The following is a 20,622-nucleotide window of genomic DNA, read 5'->3' as shown; positions in this document are numbered from 1 at the left end:
GCCCGCCCCCGCCCGGAGCCACGCCCACCCGCCTTCCCGCTCCTGTCCCGGGGTCCTGGCCTCCAGGGCTCCCGGGCGGCGTCGGACTTTCTTTTCAACCCCACACACCCCCACCCCCCGCCGCCCGCCCTCGTGGAGAAGTGCAGGACAAAGCCCCTCTACAGACGGGGAAACTGAGGCTAATAAACGGTGGGGCGGTCGGGCCAGTCTTCGGCCCTGGGCACCCCCGGCCTCCCGGGAGGGCGCCCCCACCCCAGCGCGGGAGCTCCCCTCGCGTTTCTGGGCTTTCAGAGGACTTTTCCTCCTGGGTGCCCCTGCCGGCTGGGGTCCAGGCGACGCCCGGCCTCTCGGTTTCCAGAGCGCAGCTGAGGCTGAGAAAGGGGCGCGTGCCCGCGAGGCCAGCTGGCGGGGGCGGGGTGGGGCGGTCCGTCCCCAAGTCTGCCCCCTCGGGCCTGTCCACCGGGCTGTTCCGGGGCTCCACGCCCCTCGGGGGTCATGCTGGCCTGATGTTTCTGACTTTCCACTGGGTACCTCCTGTGGGGGGCCCAGTCACCTGGGCGCATTCTCTGTGGAGCCCTGGCTGTGGCCTCGCAGATGGACAGCCGGAAACAGTGGGCCGCAGAAATGTGAGATGACCTCAGCCACCCAGCCACCAGGCCCCAAGGCTTGTCCAGACAAGGCCTGCGGGAAGGAAGGTGTTTCCTCATGATTGGCCCCTGGCGGGGCTGCAGGGAGGCCGCTCTGTGCCCACTGGAAGGAGCAGAAACGGCTTCGGGGCCCGAGCCAGCACGTGGCGTTCCAGCTCTTTCCTGTGGCCCAGCCCGGAGGGGTGGACACCCAGCTGCCTAACAGTGTGAGTGAGACCTGTGGGGAGGGGGTGTGCAAGCAGGTGCTAGACAGGGAGCTCCCGGCCCTGGGCTCAAGGCGGACAGCACCCTGCCCTGCCCTGCCCCCCTGGGGCTTTCCCAGCAGGAGGACAAAGGACGATGTCCTGCTGGTTCAGCCAGGCGGGTGGCTGGTCCTGGAACCTAGAACGAACAGGGTTTTCCTGAGTCCGAGGGCAGCAGTTGGGAGAACTGGGAAAACCAGTGAGGAAGGGAAGGGCCGGTGGGGGCGGGCGGCAGGGGTCCGCGGGTGCAGGAGGGGCAGACAGGCCTGAGGCCCACCTCTCTCAGAAGGAAGTTGGGGGGGGGCGGGCAGAGGTCTGGTCTTCGGGAGTTTAAGCTGCACTCTTGCCGGTCACCACGCAGCCTCCTTTGGGGACAGTGACTTGGGGAGCAGCACTGGTAGCGTCCCCATGAGCACATCATGTCTTTCCATTAGGCCTGCTCCCCTCCGGGACCCCCAAACCAGCACACCCCTTAGCCCACCCATTTCCTGCTGCCCCCCTCTGGCCACCATAGTCCACCCTTCCCCAGCAGCTGAGGGATCTTTCTAGAGAGCCAATTGGCCAGGCGCTTTCCTGCTTGACCTGTGCAGCACTTGGAATAAAGTCCAGGCCCCTTGTCACGCCTCCTGGCCCTTATCACCCCTGCCACTCCCTGACCTCACCCTCCCCACGCACCCCCCCTTCCCCTTCTGGCCTCAGAGCCTCTGACCTACTGGTCCCCTGAGCTCAGCCACTCCTCCAGGACCCCAGACAGGCCGCACCCATGGCCAGCCACGCAGTCGTTGATGGCTCCTTCCTGCCGGTTGCTCAGGCCACAAGCCCGGGGTGACCCTGTCATCCTGTCCTCTCGATGCCCACACGCAGTCCAGCAGAAAACCGGCCAGAGCCACCACCTGGTATGAGCCGGGATTTCTACAGAAACCCTCTAACAGCGCCTCCGCGGCCGCTCTGCCACCTACAATCCATTCTCAACACAAAATCTGTAACAGCGGGGGTGAGGGTGTGCCACACCTGCCCAAAGCCCTCCTCTGCACCCCCACCTGACGCATGAGGAAAGCACGGTCCTTATGACGGGCCATCCACCCCTCCCTCCAGTCGGTGTCTTTCCTACCTGTCCTCCTCCTACAACCACCCCTCAGACAGGCTCATGTTCCTGCCTCAGGACCTTTGCATTCACTCTTTTCTCTGCCTGGGCCGATTTTCTAGCCTCCCTTGCAGGTGCGGAGGGAGGGGGGCGTGTGACTGAGTTCTGGCTGATGGAGGTGGTATGTATACCTCCAGACTAACCATCTTCCCTGCCTGCTGGCCGCACGCACGGGACACTGCAGGGCTAGGCTGACCAGGAACGGCTGTGTTGGTCTCTGGACGAGGGGGAGGTTAACGTGCACTGGGCTCAGTTGCTGGGACTTGGGGGTGTTTGTCACAGCAGCTAGCTGGCGTCCCTCTTCCGTTGCATGTAGGCAAGCAGAGGCAAAATTGCACCTGTGACGGCAGTCCAAGGGGACACGCAGTGCCACTCATTCGGTGGTAAAAGAAGGGCCCTGTCTTGGTTCAGAAGGCAGGAGGGGCCGTCCCTGAGGAGGGAGCGTGACAGCTGAGACCTGAAGGATAAGCACAGCTGATGTGGTCGGAGGGCAGGAAAGAATTTCCCAGGCACAGGGAATGGTGCGTGCAAAGGCCCTGAGGCGGGAATGAAGGTCTAAGGACGACAGAAAGGTGAGTGTAACTCCCACAGAGGAACTGGGGAGGGAGCAGGGCCGGCCAGGCTCCCTCCTCCAGCCCATCAATTTTCACAACCACTTTACCTTTGAATAGAACCACTCTTTATTTGTTATTTAAAAGAACTTTTTTGAGTTTATTTATTTTGAGAGAGCAGGGGAGGGGCAGAGGGCGAGAGGGAGAGAATCCCAAGCAGGCTCCACGATGTCAGCACAGAGCCCACTTTGGATCCTCTGTTCCCCTCTCTCTGCCCCTCCCCACCGTGTGCTGTCTCTCTCTCTCTCAAAAATAAAGATTAAAAAAAAAAATAGGTAAAGTAGGCTGAGCATACCTATCCTACAGCCCAAGAAACTGAGGTTCCACAAGAGAAGGAACCCCCTGTTCAGCCGGGAAGACCAGGCCCCGACATGGGGTGAGGACCCGAGGAGTCTGGGTCAGCACAGGCCAGCGTCCCGCCCGAGTGGCCGCCCTGGTCGGGGGCAGGACTTCCGGGCCAGTCGGTCTTGATTCCCCCACCTCCTGCTTCCAGCACATTCTGCATCTCTCAGTGATGGTGGGGGACCCACCCTGAGAGGACGAGGAGGGACAGGGCCAGAGGCGTCACTAATCTCAATCCAGAAGCCAACTCTAGCTTGTGTGTCCACTTAGCTTCTGGAGGACGTGTGGGCCACAGGGCCCTGGGGAGGGTCGCAGCAGCGGGGCGCTCTAGACCCGTCACCTGGATTCAGCCCCCAAGAAACCGATTTGACCGGGACTGATGGGCCAAGCCGGAACAGAGTCGGGGTCGCTCGCCCAAACACAGCAGGCCTGAGCCTCTGAGGCAGAGGGGGAGAAGCCGGGCAAGAGGGAATGGGGGTGGGAGGCAAGAGAACAAAGGGAGGCCCTGGCCCTGCAGCTTTCCCTGCAGGACTTCTCAGAGCCTTTATGTCCTGCAGTACCCCAGGGCTCCCAAGGGAGCGGCCACGCTGCACAGGGGTTCCCAAGCTGACCTGCCCACAGAACCCCTGCTGCAGGAACGTCTCACAGAAGCGGGCGCCCCGACTTCCTCAGGAAACACGGAGTGAGATGGGTGGGCCAAAGCCGGGATGGAGTTCTCACTCAGACACTGGTTTGCCCTGGGACCCTATGGAGTCTCTTCAGGGTCACACAGGGCCTCTCATCCCTGGGTGTTTAGGGAGGAAGGGGCCAGGGGTGCCCCGTGGAAATAGGGCTCCCTGCCTGGGGCCACGCAATCATGGCAGTAGGAGACGCACCCTCGTCGGGGAGAGGTGGCCAGAGCGCCCCCCCCCCCGGAGTGGACGGAAGCCCCCTCACGTACGACCTGCACAGAGAGGACAGCTGGGGGGTCATACTGGCTTCGCAGAACAGCCGAGGTTTGTCCCTCCCCCCACTTCCCAAGGCCACGGTCAGGTCGGCCAGGGGCTCGCTCAGGCGCTGTGGAGGCCAACGCCATGCCGTGGCTCCAGGCGGGAGAGGGGGCTAGAAGCTGTGACACCTCATTTTAAGGGGCCACCCATTAATTAATTAGGCCCAATGAATAATTCATGCTGCCTTGGGTATATTAATAGCATATTTATATGGCGTGCTATGGATAGTATACATTCTCGTCTGAACACTTCACAAATAATTCATGACCCCGCTCCTTTCCTGGGCTCCGGGAGAACCTGGCCAGTGCTGAGGCTAGGGCTCGTGGGTTGCTTCCAACAGCCAAATTTTACATTTCATTATAAATGGCTTTGCTGGGCATGTCGGTAACTTTTACATTTCCATCCACTTTATTATTAATGGCTTTCCTGAACTGTAGCAGCCAGGCGTCGCGCACAATGCGTTATAAATATTTGATCCAGCATCTATAGTCCGCCATTTATCATTTATAACGGGTTACAAAAACATTATAAAACATTTACCGCACATTTATAGATCATTTTCGGCTACCACGATGATGTGTTATAAATACATTATTAATCCTCCTCACGCCATTTATAGGAGCCTCTTGTAATGAGGCCCGGCCCGCCCGGCCCCTGGTAAACAGAGCACACGCAGGGGCTGGTGGGGGCGGCCAGGCAGCAGCACCCGGCCGGCCGACGACGGAAGCCCGGCCCCGCCTCGGATGGCTGTGCGTCCTTGGCCGGATCACGGCACGTCTCTGTTCACGGAACAGGTCATTTATTGAGCACTTTCCGGGTAGGACGCTGCTCGAGGGCCACCCTGAGCCCTGGGCGTTACCGGCAGGCCCATTTCAGAGATGTGGAGCCGGGTGGGGGTGGGGGGATTTGCCCAAGGCCACAGCCCAAGGGCTGAGCTGGCGTCAGACCCCGGGACGCTCTGTGCCACAGGTGTTGCCCATCCCCGGGCTGGGGCCTCCAGGGAGCAGGATTGGCGAGCTCCAGGCGGGGGAACTCAGATCCGGGGTGAGGAGCTCCTGGGGCCGGGGGTCCCCCGGGGCTGGCCTCTGACCTGGCAGCCCCTCGGCTCCCGCGGCCACACGCTTTGCCATCGCAAAGGCCCTCGGGGCTGTGATCCGACTGTCACGCTGCCCGGGGAGCAGAGGGTCTCGGACCCAGCGGCCCCTCCACAGAACCCCAGCTCCAGCTCCGAATCCTCGGGAGGCCAGCGGGAGGCTGAGGACAGTGGCAGCGGCCCAGGTGTGCAGAGCAGGTGGCCGTCGGCCATCAGACGGTCAGAGGGACCCTGGGCCCTGCAGCGGGAAGTCCTGCGCCAACCCAGGTCCCCTCTCTGCGTGTGGCCCTGTGACCTTGGGGTGTGCGGCTCTCCCTGACTGCTCCTCCTAGGGCCTGAGCTCCGTCTGGAAGAGTTGGGGCCAGGCCACTTCCTGCACCACAAATGTCCCCCCAGCCCCACCATGTGCAGGCCCCGCCCTTGTTCCACACCAAGAAGCCCCACAGTCCCCTCCAGGCCAGGAGGGCACCGGCAGAAAACCAGGGCTATGGGCTCATCACTCACACTTGAAAAAGGAGGAGAACCCTGTGGCCCCAACTGCAGGATGGTAAGTTGAGTCCTCACCTCAAAAACTCCTATTCATCCTTCAAAACCCACGTGACATTCTACCTTCTCCGAGGAACCCTTCCAGACTCCCCCTGGCATAGGCCTTGTGGGATCCAACCTCTGGTCTCTGGGGGCCCGGCCTGGGCCGGGCACGGGACCGGGGTCTGGTTGGTGAGGGAACTGGACAGGCCTCCCCCAGAGTGTTCCCAGCAGGTCCCAGCGAGGGAGCAGGTCCCCCCTCCGACACCTGAAATAACCCTCCCTCTGCCCGGCTGGACCTATCCGGGTCAGTTCTGGGGTGCCCTGAGGAAGGAAATAGGAGGGATGATTCTGACCCTCGACAGGAGCGGATCTGCCCTGCGTGGGCCTCATGGCCCTCGTCTGCGAAATGGGGGCATAAGCCAGCCCTCCCCGGGGAAACACAGGGGCACGGGCCCCGGGGAGCCTCGTGGGGAGAGATCTGGGCTGCCCCGCCTCTCTGCCCCTGGCCTGCAGGACGAGGGCGCGTTTGTGGGTCAGGGCCCGCCCCTTCCCGGGACTGAAAATGAAACCAGGTGTTTTGTTTGGAAGCTGTTGGGGAAGCACCTGAAACCATCACCATGGCAACGCCTCACCCGGCCCCACCCCTTCCCACCTGCCCTAGGAAGCCCAGTGACCAGCAGCCCTTGCAGCCAGCCCGGCCTTTGCACAGCATCCTCGGTCCTAGACTGAAGGGGGCCGAGAGTCTGGGGCTGGACTCCTGTGGAGTCCCAGAGCTGTCCGGGCCACACTGGCCCCCGCCACGGGGAGCTCACTACCGGGCTCAGCGCTGGCCCTCACTGATCCCAGAACAGACGGGCAGGGACCACAGGCCCCGCCCCCACTTCCCGCCCCCCTGCGCGGATTCCACACCTGCACCTGCCGGACCTCGGCTCGGGTGTCCCAAGTCTGCAGTGCGGCCACTGGAGACAGTGCCGTGAACACAGGCTCAGGCCCACGCAGTGGACGCCAGGCCCCCACGCCGCCTCTGTGGCTGGCACCGTCCCCAGGGGACGTGGAAAAGCCTGGCGTGTGCAAGGGCCGGGACCGTCCGCCCCACGGGCGCCCCCACTGGAGTCACCCAGTCACGGTGCCTGGTACCAGCCCCCTGGACGCTGGCCGGCAGTCACAGGGACGCCGGGAGGATCCCCTCATCGGGGAGCAGATGCCCTGTCGCCTGTGCCCGCCACCACGTGTTTCACGTGGGACACCTCCGCTCAGGTAGCCTCCATTTTCTTGCTGGGTTTCTGCAGCCCGTCAGCTAGAGACAAACTGAGGCCCAGAGAGGCCCAGGACTGTCCCCCCCCCGCCACCTCCCTGACACCCAAGGATCCCCTTCCCCAAACCCGGTCCAGCCTTCGGCGGGCCTCTGGCTACTGAGCACGCGCGAGGGGACCCCCGCGGGGAGCCCGGGTTTGCGGGCTGGGGAGGAACACACAGGCGGCCCGTGGGGCTTTGCCACAGCCCTGCCACCGTGGAGGGACAGGAGGCAAGCAGGCCCCGAGCCGAGCAGTGCTGACCAGGGGGAGAGGGCGCAAGGACCCGGAGGTCCTACCTGGGCTGAGCTCAGGGGTCTCACTAAGCCTGTGCTGACAAAGCCCCGCCCACTCGGGCCCGGAGCTTGGGGGTGGGGCCCAGCAGGCAGGTGACCCGGCCCTCACACCTCCACTCCCTCGAGCACTTGCCCTGCACGGCCGTGGGCTGGGGGACACCCCGACCCCCGCACCGGGGTGCAGGCCTGGCCTCCATCCGCCTCCACACTCCAGGGGCTCCACGGGCGGTGTGGCCAGGGTCAGGGGCACCGACTCCGCCCTTGAGCCCCCAGCACTCCCTCAGCCCAGCCGGGGCCCCACCAGAGACCTGGCCCGTCACCCACCCCAGTGCCTCAGTTTCCTGGCGGGTGAGGGGAGAGCGGTGCCGAAGGTAACAGCCAGCATCTCAGCAGCACCTTCCATGTGATGGCGGAAACCGCACACCTGATTCGAAGCCCGCTGTCCCCTACGGGCCCCGCACGCGTGCCCAGGCCCCCTGCAGCCCCACCTCCACGGCCACTGCGCACGCCCGGCCTGCCCGCCCGCTCCCTCGCGGGGACCCTTGGTCTTTGCCACTCTGGGGGACAAGGGCGGGACCTCGCGGCTGCTGGAGCCCCTGCCTCCCGCGCTTCTCCACCGGGAGGTTTCAGAACCCGCCGACGCTGCTGTTCCGTTGAGAGAACCAGGAGGGGAGGCAGCCCAGGCCGACAGGGCCCAGGCTGCGCCCGGACCTGATCTCCCTCGGGGGCCTTGACCTTAGGCCCTGAGGTTGGTGAGACTGGGCAGGGAGGGGGCCCAGAGACTGCCCCCGAGAGCCTCCTCTGCCTCCTGGGATCCCTCACACACCCTGGTGCTGCGGTTCTGACAGGGGAGAGTCCCACCCTCCTGCGGGGGCTCCGGGTCACATGCTGTTGACGGGGCTTTCTGGCCATGAGGGGTCGAGGCCAGGCCGGGGCACAGGGGCTTCCGGGGCAAGGAGGCGACTCTCACACTCCCCAGGGCTAGTCTCCCTCCGGGGCGGAGGTTCGGCCTGGACGTCTGCCTCCTGCCTCCTTGACCCCAGCCCATCACCTTTGGGGTCAGTTTGTTAGCCACGGCGCCCCCTGGTGGCCCCAGTGGAGCACAAGCGGGCAGGGGAGCCTGCTAGGGGGTGAGGGGTGGGGAGCCCGAACGGGTAGGGGTAAGGCGGGGGCGGTATCTGTGCTGCTGAGAAGCATGAAGGGGGTGGGGCCAGCTTTATGGGGCGCTGCCCCTGCCCCTCAGCGCCCCTGGGGCCACGTTCTCGGGCAGGGCGCCCAGCCTAGCACCCGCAGCTCCCCGGGGGGGGGGGGGACACTCGCGGGTGGGGACGCTCTAGGCGGCTCGGCCAGCACCGGCTTCCAGCACGGGTGCCCTCAGCCAAGGGTCCTGGGCCCGTGGCCCCTCTGGGGAGCGAGGGGACCAGCCTCGGCCCAGGGGCTCCTACCCGACAGAAGTGCTCAGGGCCGGACAGGTGGAGCGGGACAGCAGGGAGCAGGGCTGTGGCAGGTGGGCCAGGGGGCGGGCGGGCTCCCCCTCCCCGCCCCGCTCAACCCGCAGGCGTCTCCAGGGAAGCGAGCACCGGGCAGCCGACACTCAGGTAATTCACAACGTTTTATTTAAATGCAGCCCCTCTCCGAGGCTCCCCGGGGCGGCGGCATCCTCCTGCGCGGGGCCGCGGGCCCCGGACGCTGCCCCTGCCGGGCCCGGCGCTGGCTCGGCGCCCTGCCTGACCCGGAACCACCGGGCGGCCAGCAGACGGGCCCCCGCGCGGGCTCACATCACCGCCTCCATGTGCAGGATCCTCAGGGCCTCGGAGATCTGGACGCTGGTGTCCATCTGACCGTACATGCCCACCAGGAAGGCCCGGTGCAGCAACACGGCCGCGTGCTCTGTGGGCGACACGGGACGGACGTCAGGGTCCCGACGGGCAGCGGGCTGTGGGAAGCAGAGCGCCCGCTTCCCCGTGGGCCGGGTCGGGACTCACCCTGGCAGAGGAGGGTGTATTCTGGCAGGTTCCTGAGGGCCGTCTGCACCACCTCAAAGTCCCGGCTGCCCAGGCAGTACATGAACGTGGGCAAGAAGTCCGCCGCGATGCTGCAAAGACACGCGCTCAGACAGACGCCTCCCCCCTGCGCCCAAGACCACCCTGGAGCCCGCGGCCAGGCCCCGGAGGGGTTAACTGACCCCCGAGGGTCTGGTCCGGGACTCCCTCGGCCAGCAGGGTCAGGGCAGGCCCAGGGCTCACCTGGGGTTGTTCTGGATGGAGCGCAGGGCCAGGCCGAAGGCCAGGTGGCGACACGGCTCCTCGGCAGAGCTCATCAGCCGCTGTAGACTGGTCTGCAGGGGTGGGGGCGTGACGGGAGCTCAGACCGCCGGTCCCCAGGCTCTCGGCCATCGGCCTCAGGACAGCGACAGCAGCGAGGGTCGGCAGGGGGCCCTGCTCCCCAAGCCCCCACCCCCACGGCCTCGTAACACGAGGTGGGAGGCATCGGCCGGCCGACCATAGGTTCCCAGGGCGAGGCTGGGCTCCCCGCTCCCTGGGAGCACCTGGGGCAGGGCCAGGCTCGCACCTGGGCTGCCCCCGTCCCCGCGGTGACCCGCTTCTGACAGAAGGCTGACCGGGCCCTCAGCTCCCTCACCGAGAAAAAGCCCAGAATCTCCGGTCTCCGCCGAGACATCTCATCTATGTCGCTCAGAACTTCCAACAGATCTAAGGTGGGCGGAGGGAGCACGTGAGGGCCAGGCCTCGGCTGCTGGACCCGGGCCGGGACCTCTGTGTGCCCACGCAGCCCAGAGGCAGGAGCCCCAGCCCGCACCGTCCCCCATCCCGCCTGCCGGGCAGGGGCCGAGCAAGGACACCACCGGGACCCTGGCCGGTCCCCGGTCTGGTCTCTGCACAGGTTCCAACAGAGAGAGCTGTGGTGTTCCAGACGCGGTGCAGCCTATCAGAACGCTAGCACCAGTGCCCTCTGGAACCTTCCACACCACCCTTGGTGCCTGGTGAGCTTGGGAGGCACCGAGCGCCTCGGGGTGAAGAGCACCCGGCGCCCAGTTCCATCAGGCCAACGACCCCACGCGGTAGGCACCGTTGACAAGGAAGCATCCGGAAGTACCGCGACCCCGCCACCCCCGACCCTCGTCCGGCAGAGGGAGGAGGCCAGGGATCTGCACCGGGACCGCCGTCCCCACTGCCCGTCGCCGGCCGTCCCGAGACACTCCTGCTGCCAGGTGGCGGCCAGCCCCGCACACCCCACTCTGCTCTGGTCGGCTGATGCCCAGACACGCACCCGCCCCACAGCGTGCCCGGGAGCCCGAGCCGCTGCGGCCACCCAGCCCCTCCGCTCCCTGCCGGCCCGTCAGGCCTGCCCTCCACGGGTGCCGCTCGGCTCCGGGGTCCCCGCTCTCCACCGCATCCGCAGTCTGTGAGGCCGCCGGCAGGGCGGCCCGTCCCCACCTCAAGCCCCTGAGGAAAGAGCCCGGCTCCCCCCCTCGGCAAGGACCCCGCGCCTCTGGAGGGCCGGGTGTCCCGTCAGACCCGGGGCACCACGGGGCCACGACGGGTGCCCCCGCCCGCCACAGGGCCGCCCCGGTCTGCAGGAGCCAGGCTCCCAAACTCACCCTCCACGGCCTGGCCCCGGGAGAGCCTCTTCATGTAGGGGGCCATCTCCGCTGCGGTCAGAGGGGTGGAGAGTGACACGCTGACCAGGGGCAGGGAGCCGGCCGAGCTCTCATCTGGAAGCCGGGAAGTCGGTGCCTTCAGGCCGGAAACAGAGCCCCCCGGGCCGGGAGCACCCACCCGCCCGGAGGCGAGGCCTGCCGGCGCTCATCGCCACGGCTCCGGACCCTGCGCGTAAGCGGGGCCGTCCCTGCCAAGCACCCGCGGAATCCCACGGGAGGGTGGAGGCTGCAGCCGCTGCCCCGGGGTGAGCACGCTGCCTGGGACACAGCAGGCACCCACTCAACGGGGGGCGGCCAGCCCGCGGGGAGCTGCCCGGGAGATGGCACTTTCCGGCCCGAACCCGCCACCTGCCACACCCAGTGCGGGTTTTCTCTGCACCTGCCTGAGCGTGACCTCGAGGCTGGAGTGGCGACCCGCCCTGCCGCAGCCCTGGCGCCGACCGGGCACCCAATAAAGGTACGCGCGGGCCCCACGGCAGAGGTTTCTACAAACTCCACCAAATGATTCACCGAAACTGGGGGCAGCACGAGCGCTCAGAGCCCAGCGACGGACTCCGCCCGGGGCACGGGGCCTGCCTGCTCCCTCACAGCTGCCCCTGTACGCCCCGCAGCTCCAGCCCCTTCCCGGCAGCGTCCCTGCAGGGCCCACTCACCCTCGCCCTCCTCGTCCAGGCCCCGGTCGGCTCTGCCGTCCCTACTGGGCAGGCTCAGCCCTGCGAGGAGGGACTTGAGAGTCACCAGATCGCTGCTGTCGAAGGACAGGTCGCTGGGGAGGACACAGGTTCTCCGTGAGGAAGACGCCACAGAGGCAGGATGGGCGGGTGTGGGAGGAGGCAAGGAGCTTCCGGGAGCGGGTTCAGAACAGAAGTGGGACTCGGCCGGAGCCCTCACCCCCCACCCCCTACCCCCTCCCCACACCGGGCTCCAACCCTCAGGCAGCGTCCGTTCCCGGCCACCACCCTGCCTCGGGGACCCGCCCCCCCCCCCCTCCCCAAGCACTGACTGCCCTCCCACAGCCTTCCCTCCGGCTGGGCTGGACCCTCGCCTGCCGGAGCCTGTGCAGGCCGGACACACACACACACACACACACACACACTCACTGCAGTGCGTCCGCGTGTTTCTGCAGGAAGGACACGGCCGCCGGGGCGTTGCAGGTCACGTACTTGTGGGTGAAGTGCACGAACTTGTGGATGAAGGGCGCCAGGTGGCGGGACGACTTTCTGTAGCTCTGCAAAGCGGAAGCCGGGTGCTCACAGCTGCGGCGCCCCCACCCTGCCCGCCACACCTGCCCTGGAGGCCTCAGGACGGACCCCCAGACGCCGGCGACGCCACCGCCTGCCGGCCACCACGCTACAGTCTCCAAAACGGCCTTGCCGTTCGTGAACTGCCAGCGTGGACAGGCAGACGTCTAGCTGGAGCGTGAAAGCAGGTGGACGACAGACCCCAGGAAGGCAGGAAGGCCGCAGAGAGGGCTGTGCTGAGCCCCGGCTGCAGAACACGAGCTGTGTCCCCAGGCGCACGAGAAGCAGGGAGCTGGTGCCCAGGGTGGGGGGCAGAAGCCACCGGGTAGGGGGCCTGGCCCTGCCCTTGCTGCGGTGACGCGGGCCAGCCCTGCCCTCCCACAGGCCCCAGGAGCCCTCACCCGACAGCCTCAGGCGGAAGGGGACGGAGGCACGTCAGGCCTGGCCAGGCTGTGAGGGCAGAAGCGGGCGGAGGGTGGTGGGAGCCGTGGGGGTGCCAGTGGGCAGAGGAGGAACAAGGGCACACGGGCCTGGGCCGGGGGCGCCCCCCGGCCCGGGGGGAGAAGCCCCACCGCCCTGCGGTGAAAGGCAGGCGGCCCAAGCTGGCGGCAGACCCACCAGAAGCAGGCGGACGAAGGAGCGCAGACAGTCCCACAGCGCCCCCTGGTGCTCGCTCTGGAACACCTGCGGCTGCAGCAGCTCCAGGACCCCCAGCACGTGCAGGAAGAAGGTCAGGTGGTTCTGCTGCCGGAACTCCTGGAAGTTGAGGTGGGTGCGGCCGTGCAGGAGCGCGGCGATCATGGGCAGGTGCCTGGGGGCGACGAAGGGTGCTCGTGGGTGGTGGGTGGCCGAACCCCGCCCGTCCCCCCCTCCACACCCGGGCCCACCCCTAACAAGCTCCGGGGCACGCCCTGAGGGGCCGAACTGGCCACCCTGACCGTCCCACCGGGTTCCAGGTCTACGAGGTGCCGTGTGTCCTGACCCGGCCTCCGGGGCTGTGCCCGGGCCCTCCCAGCTCAGACTCGGCTCAGCCAGGAAGAAGCCAACGGCCACCACTGGGCCACGAGGGCCGGCAGCTTCCAGATGCAGAGCCCGCTCTTAAACCACCCGAGCGCAGGCAGGACACAAGGAGCCACCAGACGCCCTGCCGGGGCCCCCAGAGCGCAGCCGGGCGCCCACACCTGAGCAGCAGGATGGGGTGGGCCACGGCCAGCTTCCGGCAGGCCATGTTAGCGTCGGCCACCCTGTTCTCTGACGACCTCGAGTCGCTGGTGTCTGCCAGGAGGGTGATGACGCGGTGGATGAGGCCGTCCAGCTGAGGAGATGGCGGGGTGAGGGTCAGGGGCCACCCGCAGAAGGCCCACACCCGGCCCCGGCCGCGCAGGGGACCCGGGAAAGCTGTCCCCCTGTGCTTTCTGGGGCCACGTCAAACAGGCCGGAGCCAAAGCTTCCAGATAGCCTCGCACACGGAATTCAGTCACCCTCCACGTACAACAGACACCCCCGGCTAAACGCCAAAGTGGTACGTTGAGATAAAAAAGCAACACGGTGCATAAAACACGATCTCAACTCGGCAAAGTGACACAGACGAAAAAGCGAACGAAACGGGGTTACAAAGAACCAATTTCCCTACGTCGTGCTGAAAACACGGAAGGTGACAGATCCCGCCACGGAGGCAGGGGCAGGAGGCCTCCCGGATGCCTGGGCCCCCGCCGCGTATCTGCCCAAGGCAGCGGAGGCAAGCACCGCACACGGGCCGTGCAGCGTGACGGTCCCGGGGCCCACGGTGGGCGGGGGGCATGAGCGGGCGGGTCCGGCCACGCGGCGGACGACCCCACGGCCCAGGAAGGAGCGAGCCATCCGCGCACGCCAAGCACACCCGCTTCTCGGAACCACGCGGAGTGCAAGGTGGCCCACGAGCAGCGTGCGAGCAGCGTGCGTCGCCGCTCCGTGGAGCGCACAGGCCCGGGCGCTCACCGGGGAGGGTCTCGGGGGCCCGAAGGAGCGTCCCGCTCGCTCGAGGCAGGGTTTCAGCACTCACCGCTGCCGGGGCTCGCCCCCGCCCCCCGCCCCCGCCCCGCTCACCTTGCAGGTGCTGCTGCCCGTGGCGCCTCCGCTGTGCAGCAGGGCCTCCGGCACGGGCGCCCGCAGCTCCGGCCACTGCAGGTACAGCTGCACCAGCAGGTCCCGGCAGCGCCTGCCCGGCACGCTGTAAGAGACCGAGGCGCGGCCGCTGGGCGCACGGGGCTCCGCGGGCGGCAGCCTCGGGGCCCGCGGCCGGGGAGGGGGGCCCGCTCACCTGTCGCCCCACTGCTGGACGCAGCCCGTCAGGTGCGCCGTCACCGTCCTGATGCTCGCGTCGTCCCCGCGACAGCAGCGGAGCAACAGGGGCAGCCGGGCCTGGAGCAGACCGCAGGCGGCGGCGTCCCCGTCCTGGCTTCTGGCCTCCGCCTCCGCCAGGATCAGCTCCGCCAGGCCGACGAGTTCTGGCGCCCGGACCCGCAGCGCCAGCTCCTCCCGCCGCTTCTGCAACCGGCGACCGCCCGTCAGCGCCAGGCCGGAGCGGAGGCGCTGGCGCGGGCCTCGCCCCACCCGACACCTGCCTGAGGGGTGCGCTGGTCCCTTCCCTGCCAGATCCGCGGCACGTGGATGCAGGCCCACAGGAAGTCCAGCGACGCCGAAGGGTCGAACCTGCAAGGGCGCGGCAGCTCTGGCTCGGTTTCCAGGCGCAGAACGCAAACCACCGTCGCGACGAGGGAACGAAGGGCAGGACGTGACCGGCGGTGGAAGGCGTGCGCCACGGACATCTTTCCCGATGAGCTCTCTAGGTAAGGGCCACCCCGCCTCACCTGACCTCCCCGCACCTCACCCCAGCGAAACAAACGGCCCTGCCCACCCCCGGCACCTGGAACCCCTGCACGTGGCGTGGACGGCAGCCAGGGACACCCTCCGAGGAGAGGACGTTCTGTCTGTTGACCGTCTGCCCCGGTGGACGCCCGGGGCGGGGAAACTCGGACGGCGGGGGGAGGGTGTCTGTATCCCCAGGGTGGTGAGACCCACCGCAGGGCTCCCTTCCGGGTAAGAGCCCCAGGCACCCAAAGAAGCCAGGCGTGGCGGGGAGCACGGGATCAGATGTCCAGAGGCCCCTCAATGCCACCCCCACGCTGCCAGGCCCTCGGGGGAGGGCGGGGAGGGGGGGGCACGCAGACCTCTGCTCCCGGTTCTTGCCCAGCAGGATACGGATACACTGGTGCAACGTGGACCAGCTGGACTGGTGAGTGAGGAGGGCGAGCAGGTAGGGTCGGAAAGATGGCACCTGGGGGCCCGGATGACCTTTGCCCTGCGGAGGAAGGACACCTGGGCTGACCGGCCAGCCGTCCTCTGCCGAGTAGGGTCAGCAGACGACGCCCCGCTCGAGCCAGCGGGAAGCAGAGGGAGGAGGCCGTTCCCAGCGAGACCCGGAGCCCCCGCCTGGGAGGCAGTCCCGGCCACGTGGGGTCCAGCCGGAGTCGCCACAGCCAGAACACGTGCCGGCCCGGACCAGCTTCTTGGGGACGGTGAGCGCGAACGGGAACGACAAAGCCCAAATCCCCGTCTCCCGCTCCAGAACCTCAGAAGCTGGCCCAAAGACCGCCACGGGCCGCAGGAGCACCTCGGGAGGCTCGGGGACGGACGAGGGTGATCACCGCTGAGACTCCCCGCCCCCCCTCGCAAGGAGCCACAGCCTCCTTGGGGAACCCATCCCGGGCGGGGGGCCGGGCTCCGCTCTCCATGAGGCTCGCCGGCGGTGCCTCCCGTCCCTGCACGAGGCCCTGGGCCACGCACCGCCGGTCCCACTCTGGCCCGCCCGCCCCAGGAACCGGACCTGACCGTTGTAGTCACTGCTCACAGGGGACGGGCAGCCCCCCCCCCCCCCCCCCGGGCCGATGAGGGTCAGGCCTGGGCTTCCGCTGGGACCGAGGGAAAGCCGGGTCCGTGCGCAGCCCACCTTGCTCCGGGAGAAAAGCAGCCTCTGCTGTAGGTCGGGACAACTGCCGATCACCTCAGGGTCCAGCAGCTCCAGCCAGTCGACCAGGAGCCCGGAGCAGGGTCCCAGCTGCACGGTCTCCGGGCTGAAGGGAATGCAGGGCCGGGTCAGAAACGGCTGGCCTGGGGCGGGGGTGGGGGGAGGTGGGGAGAGGTGGGGGGTGGCCGGGCAGGCCCCGGCAGCCCCCCAGCCCCGCCAGCCCACCTGCAGCTGTCGGCCTCGGGCTCCCCCGGGGCCGGGGGCTCCTTCTCCTGCAGCAGCAGGGAGCTCAGCACGGCCACGGGCCTCCAGGTCGGGGACGCGGTGGCAAAGAGAGCAGCCAGCAGCTCCTCCAGGTGGGGCGACCCCGCCTCAATCAGGCCCCGGAGGACTGCGGGGAAAGAGAGCGTGTTCCGCGTCACTCCAGCTCCGGGGACGGGCACGGGCGGGCCCCGGGCCACCTGACTCTGGGACAGACGGGCCAGGGCTCTTCGGCCAGGGGAGGAGCCTTCCGGCGGACTGCCGTTCCTGGCCACAGGCCCCATTTTGGGGGCACCCAGGAGAGGGACCTCTGGGCTCGGCAGCCAGGCCGGGTTCTCACGGTGCCCGGCCCCGAGTTACCTTTGCCGACGAGCTCGGGCTCCACGCCACACTTCTCCCCTGACCTGAGGGTGGCGACCACGGCCCGGACAGTAGAGTTGACCACCTCCGAGTCCCCGCGGAACGCCAAGGCCTCGGCGAGGCGCAGGAGCCCACTCCGTGCTGCAGGGAGGCGTGCGTGGGACCCGGGGTCTGGCGCAGGCCCCCGTCCCCGCTCCCCAGCCTGCCCGCCTCCCCGCCCCCCCCCCCCCCCCCGCTTCCCGCTAAGGCTCCCGCTTTGTTCCCCACAGCCCCAGTTTTCCAATCCCCGGGCCACGTCCACGCTGACGCCCACGCAGGGCCCACACAGCCCAACAGCTGACACCCCCAAACGGACTGGGCCCTCCCCACTGCCCCCGGGGGAGGGGCAGCAAGCCCGAGGCCCTCACCATCGCTGATCCTGCGGCGTGCCGAGTACTGGGCGGCGAACAGCTTGAGCTGGGCCTGCAGGGGTCCGCCCTCCCCGGCGGGGCCGTCCAGCCACTGCAGCATCTGCACGAGCACTTTGAGGAAGAGCGACGAGAAGCCGGTGTCCTGCGGCACACAGCGCTGTGGGGGCGACCCGCAGCTCAGAGCCGGGACCTCCGACCCTTCCAAACCGCGCAGCCGGCGAGCCATTCTCCCGTCTGCAACCGGCCCGGCTGCGGCTCGGGGAGGAAGAGGAAATGCCCCACGGGCGCACACACGAGTGACAGCATGCGTGGACGCGGGCAGATGAGCAAGTTCGGCAGGGTCACCGAGTCGGGGTGACGGACGCGGACCGGGAACCCCCACCCCTGGTTTACTGGGGCGCCTCCCCGAACAGAGATGGGGCTCTACGCCCGGCTCTGCAGCCGTCAGCTCCCTCCCTGCCCTGCGAAGCCGAGGACGAAGGCCCGCACAGGGACAGCGTGAGGGCAGCCGGTGGGCAGGGCCGGGGCCAGCTCTGCGGAAGGCCCGGGACTCAGGGTGGACTCAAGGCCGAGGCCCCGGGCCCCAGGACGCGCGCAGCAACCCTCGCGCGTGACTCCCCGCGGGCCAGGCCTCTGCCGCACACGCGCCCACCTGGTACTGGGAGATCTGGCGCAGCAGAGGGCAGGCGAGGAAGTGGTTCCGGTGCATGGACATCACCAGGGCCCCGCCGTGCGGGGAGCCGAGCAGGGTGGCGACGGCCTGCAGGAGGCGCACCGTGACGCCGGACAGCTCGGGGCTCCCCTGGCGGAGTTGCGCCAGCTCCTGGCCCAGGGCCTGCTGCAGCGCGAGGGCGACGGGGCGGGCGCTGGAGCTCTGCCACCGCGGGCCCGGGCTCAGCGGGAAGATCTGGAGAGAAGGGGGGGGGGGGCATCAGGGCAGGCCGGTGGGGGAGAGCGAAAGCAGCCGGCTCGAGAGAGAGAGAGAGAGCGAGAGCGCGTGTGCCTGCGTGTGCAGGAAGACGCGAGCCTTCCGCAGGAACGTCGCCATTCGGGGAGGCGAGAACACGGCACGGAGGCCCCGGGTTTGCGGGGCTCGCCGTGCACACACGTGTCCGCAACGGGGAAAGCCCTGGGGGCAGGAAGCACGGCGGCGGCGGCGGCGGCGGCCAGGGAGCGAGCGCTCCCAGGACCGTTCCGAGCGCGGACGACGGTGCACAGCCCCGGACAGGCGTCCGCTCCGGCGGGCGAAATCGCACAGCACGAGCGACGCCCACGCGCAGCACGGCAAGGCGGCCCTCAGCGCTCGGGCCCCCGGAGCCAGTCTCAAGTGAAACACGCCGGACAACCCGCCTGAGGTGGGTTTTCCAGCTCCGTTCCAGCCGGGAAGCCAAGCGGCCGGGCCAGGGTCGTCTAGCGCCGGGGAGGGAGGCGCGGTTCTGACCCGGGCGGCTGGCTCCGGGGAGCCCTCCCCATCCGGATGTGGGCTCTGGGGTGGCGGCCCTCTCTCCGGGCGGGAGGAAGGACCGGGCAGCCCGGGGCGCCCCGCTTCTGGAGAGACCGTCCCAGGCGGTGGTGGTACCTGCAGGACTGTGCCGGCCAAGTCGTCCTCGGGGCCGAGCACCCGCACCTGGGTCACAGCCCGGGTCCGCCCCTGGCCCGAAGGCTGCTCCGGGCTGCTTTTGGGTTTCGGCGCCTCGGCGCCGTCTGCGCGGAAAGGGGAACGGGCTTCAGCGGATGGCTCTTCCCAGCTGGCGTCCAGCGCGGGCCCGGCACCCGAGAGCAGGCCCCGCAGAGGGGCCCTCGCCCCCCCACGCCGCCCGCCGCACTCAGGCCTGCAGAGGCCCGGGAGGAGCAGGGCCTTCAGGTGGGATGTCGGATACCCGCCGGGACGAGCGTGCCCCGGGTCCGCGTGCTGAGGTGTGGGTCGGGGTCGGGCAGTACCTCGTCGGGGAGGCAGGGAGGCCGTGAGCAGGGAATGGAAGGTCTGGCCTCCGGACGCTCCTCTCTCGTGCTGAACCTCCACCAGGTGAGCCATGTAATCTGGGAGCCAGCAGCCAGGTTACGTCCCTGCGCCCGCGGGAGCAAGCGCCTCCCCCCGCCCAACGCCCCGGCTTCCCGAGGCCCGAGCTTCCCGGAGGTTTCCGGAGCTGAGCCGCGGGACGCTTCACGAAGGGCCCGCTGGGGCCGAGTGCACGCCGCAGCATCTCCCGCCGCCTGCAACCCCAGCAGGCGCGGACACCCGGGCGGTGCTGGGACGGGGGCGGCCGGGCTCCAGGCCGGACCTCCTGCCGGGAGTGCCGCCCCGCCCTGGAGCCGCCCCCTGACGCTCGGCCGGGGTGTGTCGCACACGGTGTGGGGGGGGGGGGGGTCCCTGGCTCTCACTCTTGTCCATGATGTTCTGCTCCAGCGTCTGGGGGTCGTGGGCCACCGCCTGGTCCAGGTACTGGAGCAGCTTGCTCATGCTGGACACGGGGATGCCGAAGGACTGCACGAACAGCAGCAGCTGCTGGGGCTCCAGGTCCTGCAAGGCTGAGAGGGACGCCCGCTCGGTGCCCCTCCTGCTCGGCACCCCGGCCCGCGGGGTCTCTCCTGAAGCCCCAGCCTCTCCCCGCGAGGCTCACCACCGGCTTCCGCAGCTCGCTACCCGGGGCACTGTGCCGGCCCCGCACCCCCTCCCCCCACCCGAGCCCTCTAGAGCCATCCCTGGCTCCCCGCGGCTCCTTACAGCGTGTCCTTCCCTGCGCGTCACAGACTCGCCCCGCCACGCACCGAACCGCCTCCCGGGCTGCCCTCCACCTTCCCGGCGCTCCCTGCCAGACGCCGCGCTGGCCTCGTCTGTGGCCTCGTCTGGGAACAGCCTCCGGCGGGCCACCCAGCCCCCACCGCATCCTTCCAGAGCCAGCTCAGAGGACCCAGCCCTTCCCGCTCCCCTCCAAACCTCCGGGCCGCCTTCCCTCTGTCCTCTGGCACCGCCTGCCTCCGGAGAGGCCCTTGGCCTCCCCGCCCGACGGTGAGGGGCTGGCGGCCAGGGGCAGCGTGGCGCCCGCCCCAAAGCCCAGCACAGCTCCAGGCACACCGGGAGCCCCGTGGGCACCTGCTGAGTGACGAACGCCCCTGAGCCTCGGAGGCCAAGTCCCTCTCCCTGGTGTGCCACAGTGGGGGGCCGGGCTCACTGAGGCGGCAGGTGGCCGGGCCACCCCGGCGACAGACCCCGGGCCCGGCCGGCCCGCCCGTACCCGCGTCCACCAGGCGAGGAACCTCGGAGCGGATCATGCGCAGCTTGAGCCAGTCGGGCAGCAGCAGCGCCTCCTCCGACGTGTCCACCAGGAAGGCCGTGGGCAGAGGCTGCTTCTCCGGGAACCAGATGTCCAGCAGCGCCTGGAACTCGCCGTCCCCGGCTTCGGGAGAGACGACGTGGCGAGCAGCGTGACGGTTGGGCAGGGCCACCCCGAGCTCCGCGGGTGAGACCCCTCCCCCCCCC

General features: G+C 68.6%; 1 protein-coding gene and 1 long non-coding RNA gene across 3 annotated transcripts in view; one reads left to right on the top strand and one right to left on the bottom strand.

Annotated features, from left to right (window-relative positions):
- Positions 1-546: 546 nt before the first annotated feature.
- On the top strand, positions 547-7,773 carry LOC115503843. 2 transcript variants are annotated; one of them, XR_003965520.1, is made up of 4 exons: positions 547-853; positions 2,350-2,605; positions 5,465-5,615; positions 7,458-7,773. It is a non-coding gene; the product is annotated as an uncharacterized LOC115503843 (long non-coding RNA). The 2 variants fall into 2 exon arrangements; XR_003965521.1 differs by lacking the exons at positions 5,465-5,615; positions 7,458-7,773 and adding an exon at positions 3,544-4,535.
- A 1,012-nt stretch (positions 7,774-8,785) lies between these two features.
- INTS1 (integrator complex subunit 1) overlaps positions 8,786-20,622 on the bottom strand; it is a 14,034-nt gene continuing 2,197 nt past the window's right edge. Inside the window, exons 5-26 of the mRNA XM_032591590.1 lie at positions 20,378-20,614; positions 19,524-19,670; positions 19,083-19,181; positions 18,721-18,845; positions 17,794-18,048; positions 17,139-17,298; positions 16,732-16,872; positions 16,336-16,501; positions 16,093-16,216; positions 15,314-15,444; positions 14,708-14,795; positions 14,404-14,630; positions 14,190-14,313; positions 13,286-13,419; positions 12,723-12,915; positions 11,964-12,091; positions 11,517-11,629; positions 10,804-10,917; positions 9,825-9,895; positions 9,431-9,522; positions 9,170-9,279; positions 8,786-9,074 (exon numbers count right to left, since the gene is read on the bottom strand). Coding sequence (XP_032447481.1) covers positions 8,959-9,074; positions 9,170-9,279; positions 9,431-9,522; positions 9,825-9,895; positions 10,804-10,917; positions 11,517-11,629; positions 11,964-12,091; positions 12,723-12,915; positions 13,286-13,419; positions 14,190-14,313; positions 14,404-14,630; positions 14,708-14,795; positions 15,314-15,444; positions 16,093-16,216; positions 16,336-16,501; positions 16,732-16,872; positions 17,139-17,298; positions 17,794-18,048; positions 18,721-18,845; positions 19,083-19,181; positions 19,524-19,670; positions 20,378-20,614 — 3,095 coding nt within the window. The 3' untranslated portion in view covers positions 8,786-8,958. The remainder of the gene's footprint in view (positions 9,075-9,169; positions 9,280-9,430; positions 9,523-9,824; positions 9,896-10,803; positions 10,918-11,516; positions 11,630-11,963; positions 12,092-12,722; positions 12,916-13,285; positions 13,420-14,189; positions 14,314-14,403; positions 14,631-14,707; positions 14,796-15,313; positions 15,445-16,092; positions 16,217-16,335; positions 16,502-16,731; positions 16,873-17,138; positions 17,299-17,793; positions 18,049-18,720; positions 18,846-19,082; positions 19,182-19,523; positions 19,671-20,377; positions 20,615-20,622) is intronic.

Source organism: Lynx canadensis, chromosome E3 (assembly GCF_007474595.2).
Source record: "Lynx canadensis isolate LIC74 chromosome E3, mLynCan4.pri.v2, whole genome shotgun sequence".
Classification (NCBI taxonomy): Eukaryota; Metazoa; Chordata; class Mammalia; order Carnivora; family Felidae; genus Lynx; species Lynx canadensis.
Note: the sequence above shows the minus strand (reverse complement) of the source record. Positions and strands in the feature narration are given on the sequence as shown.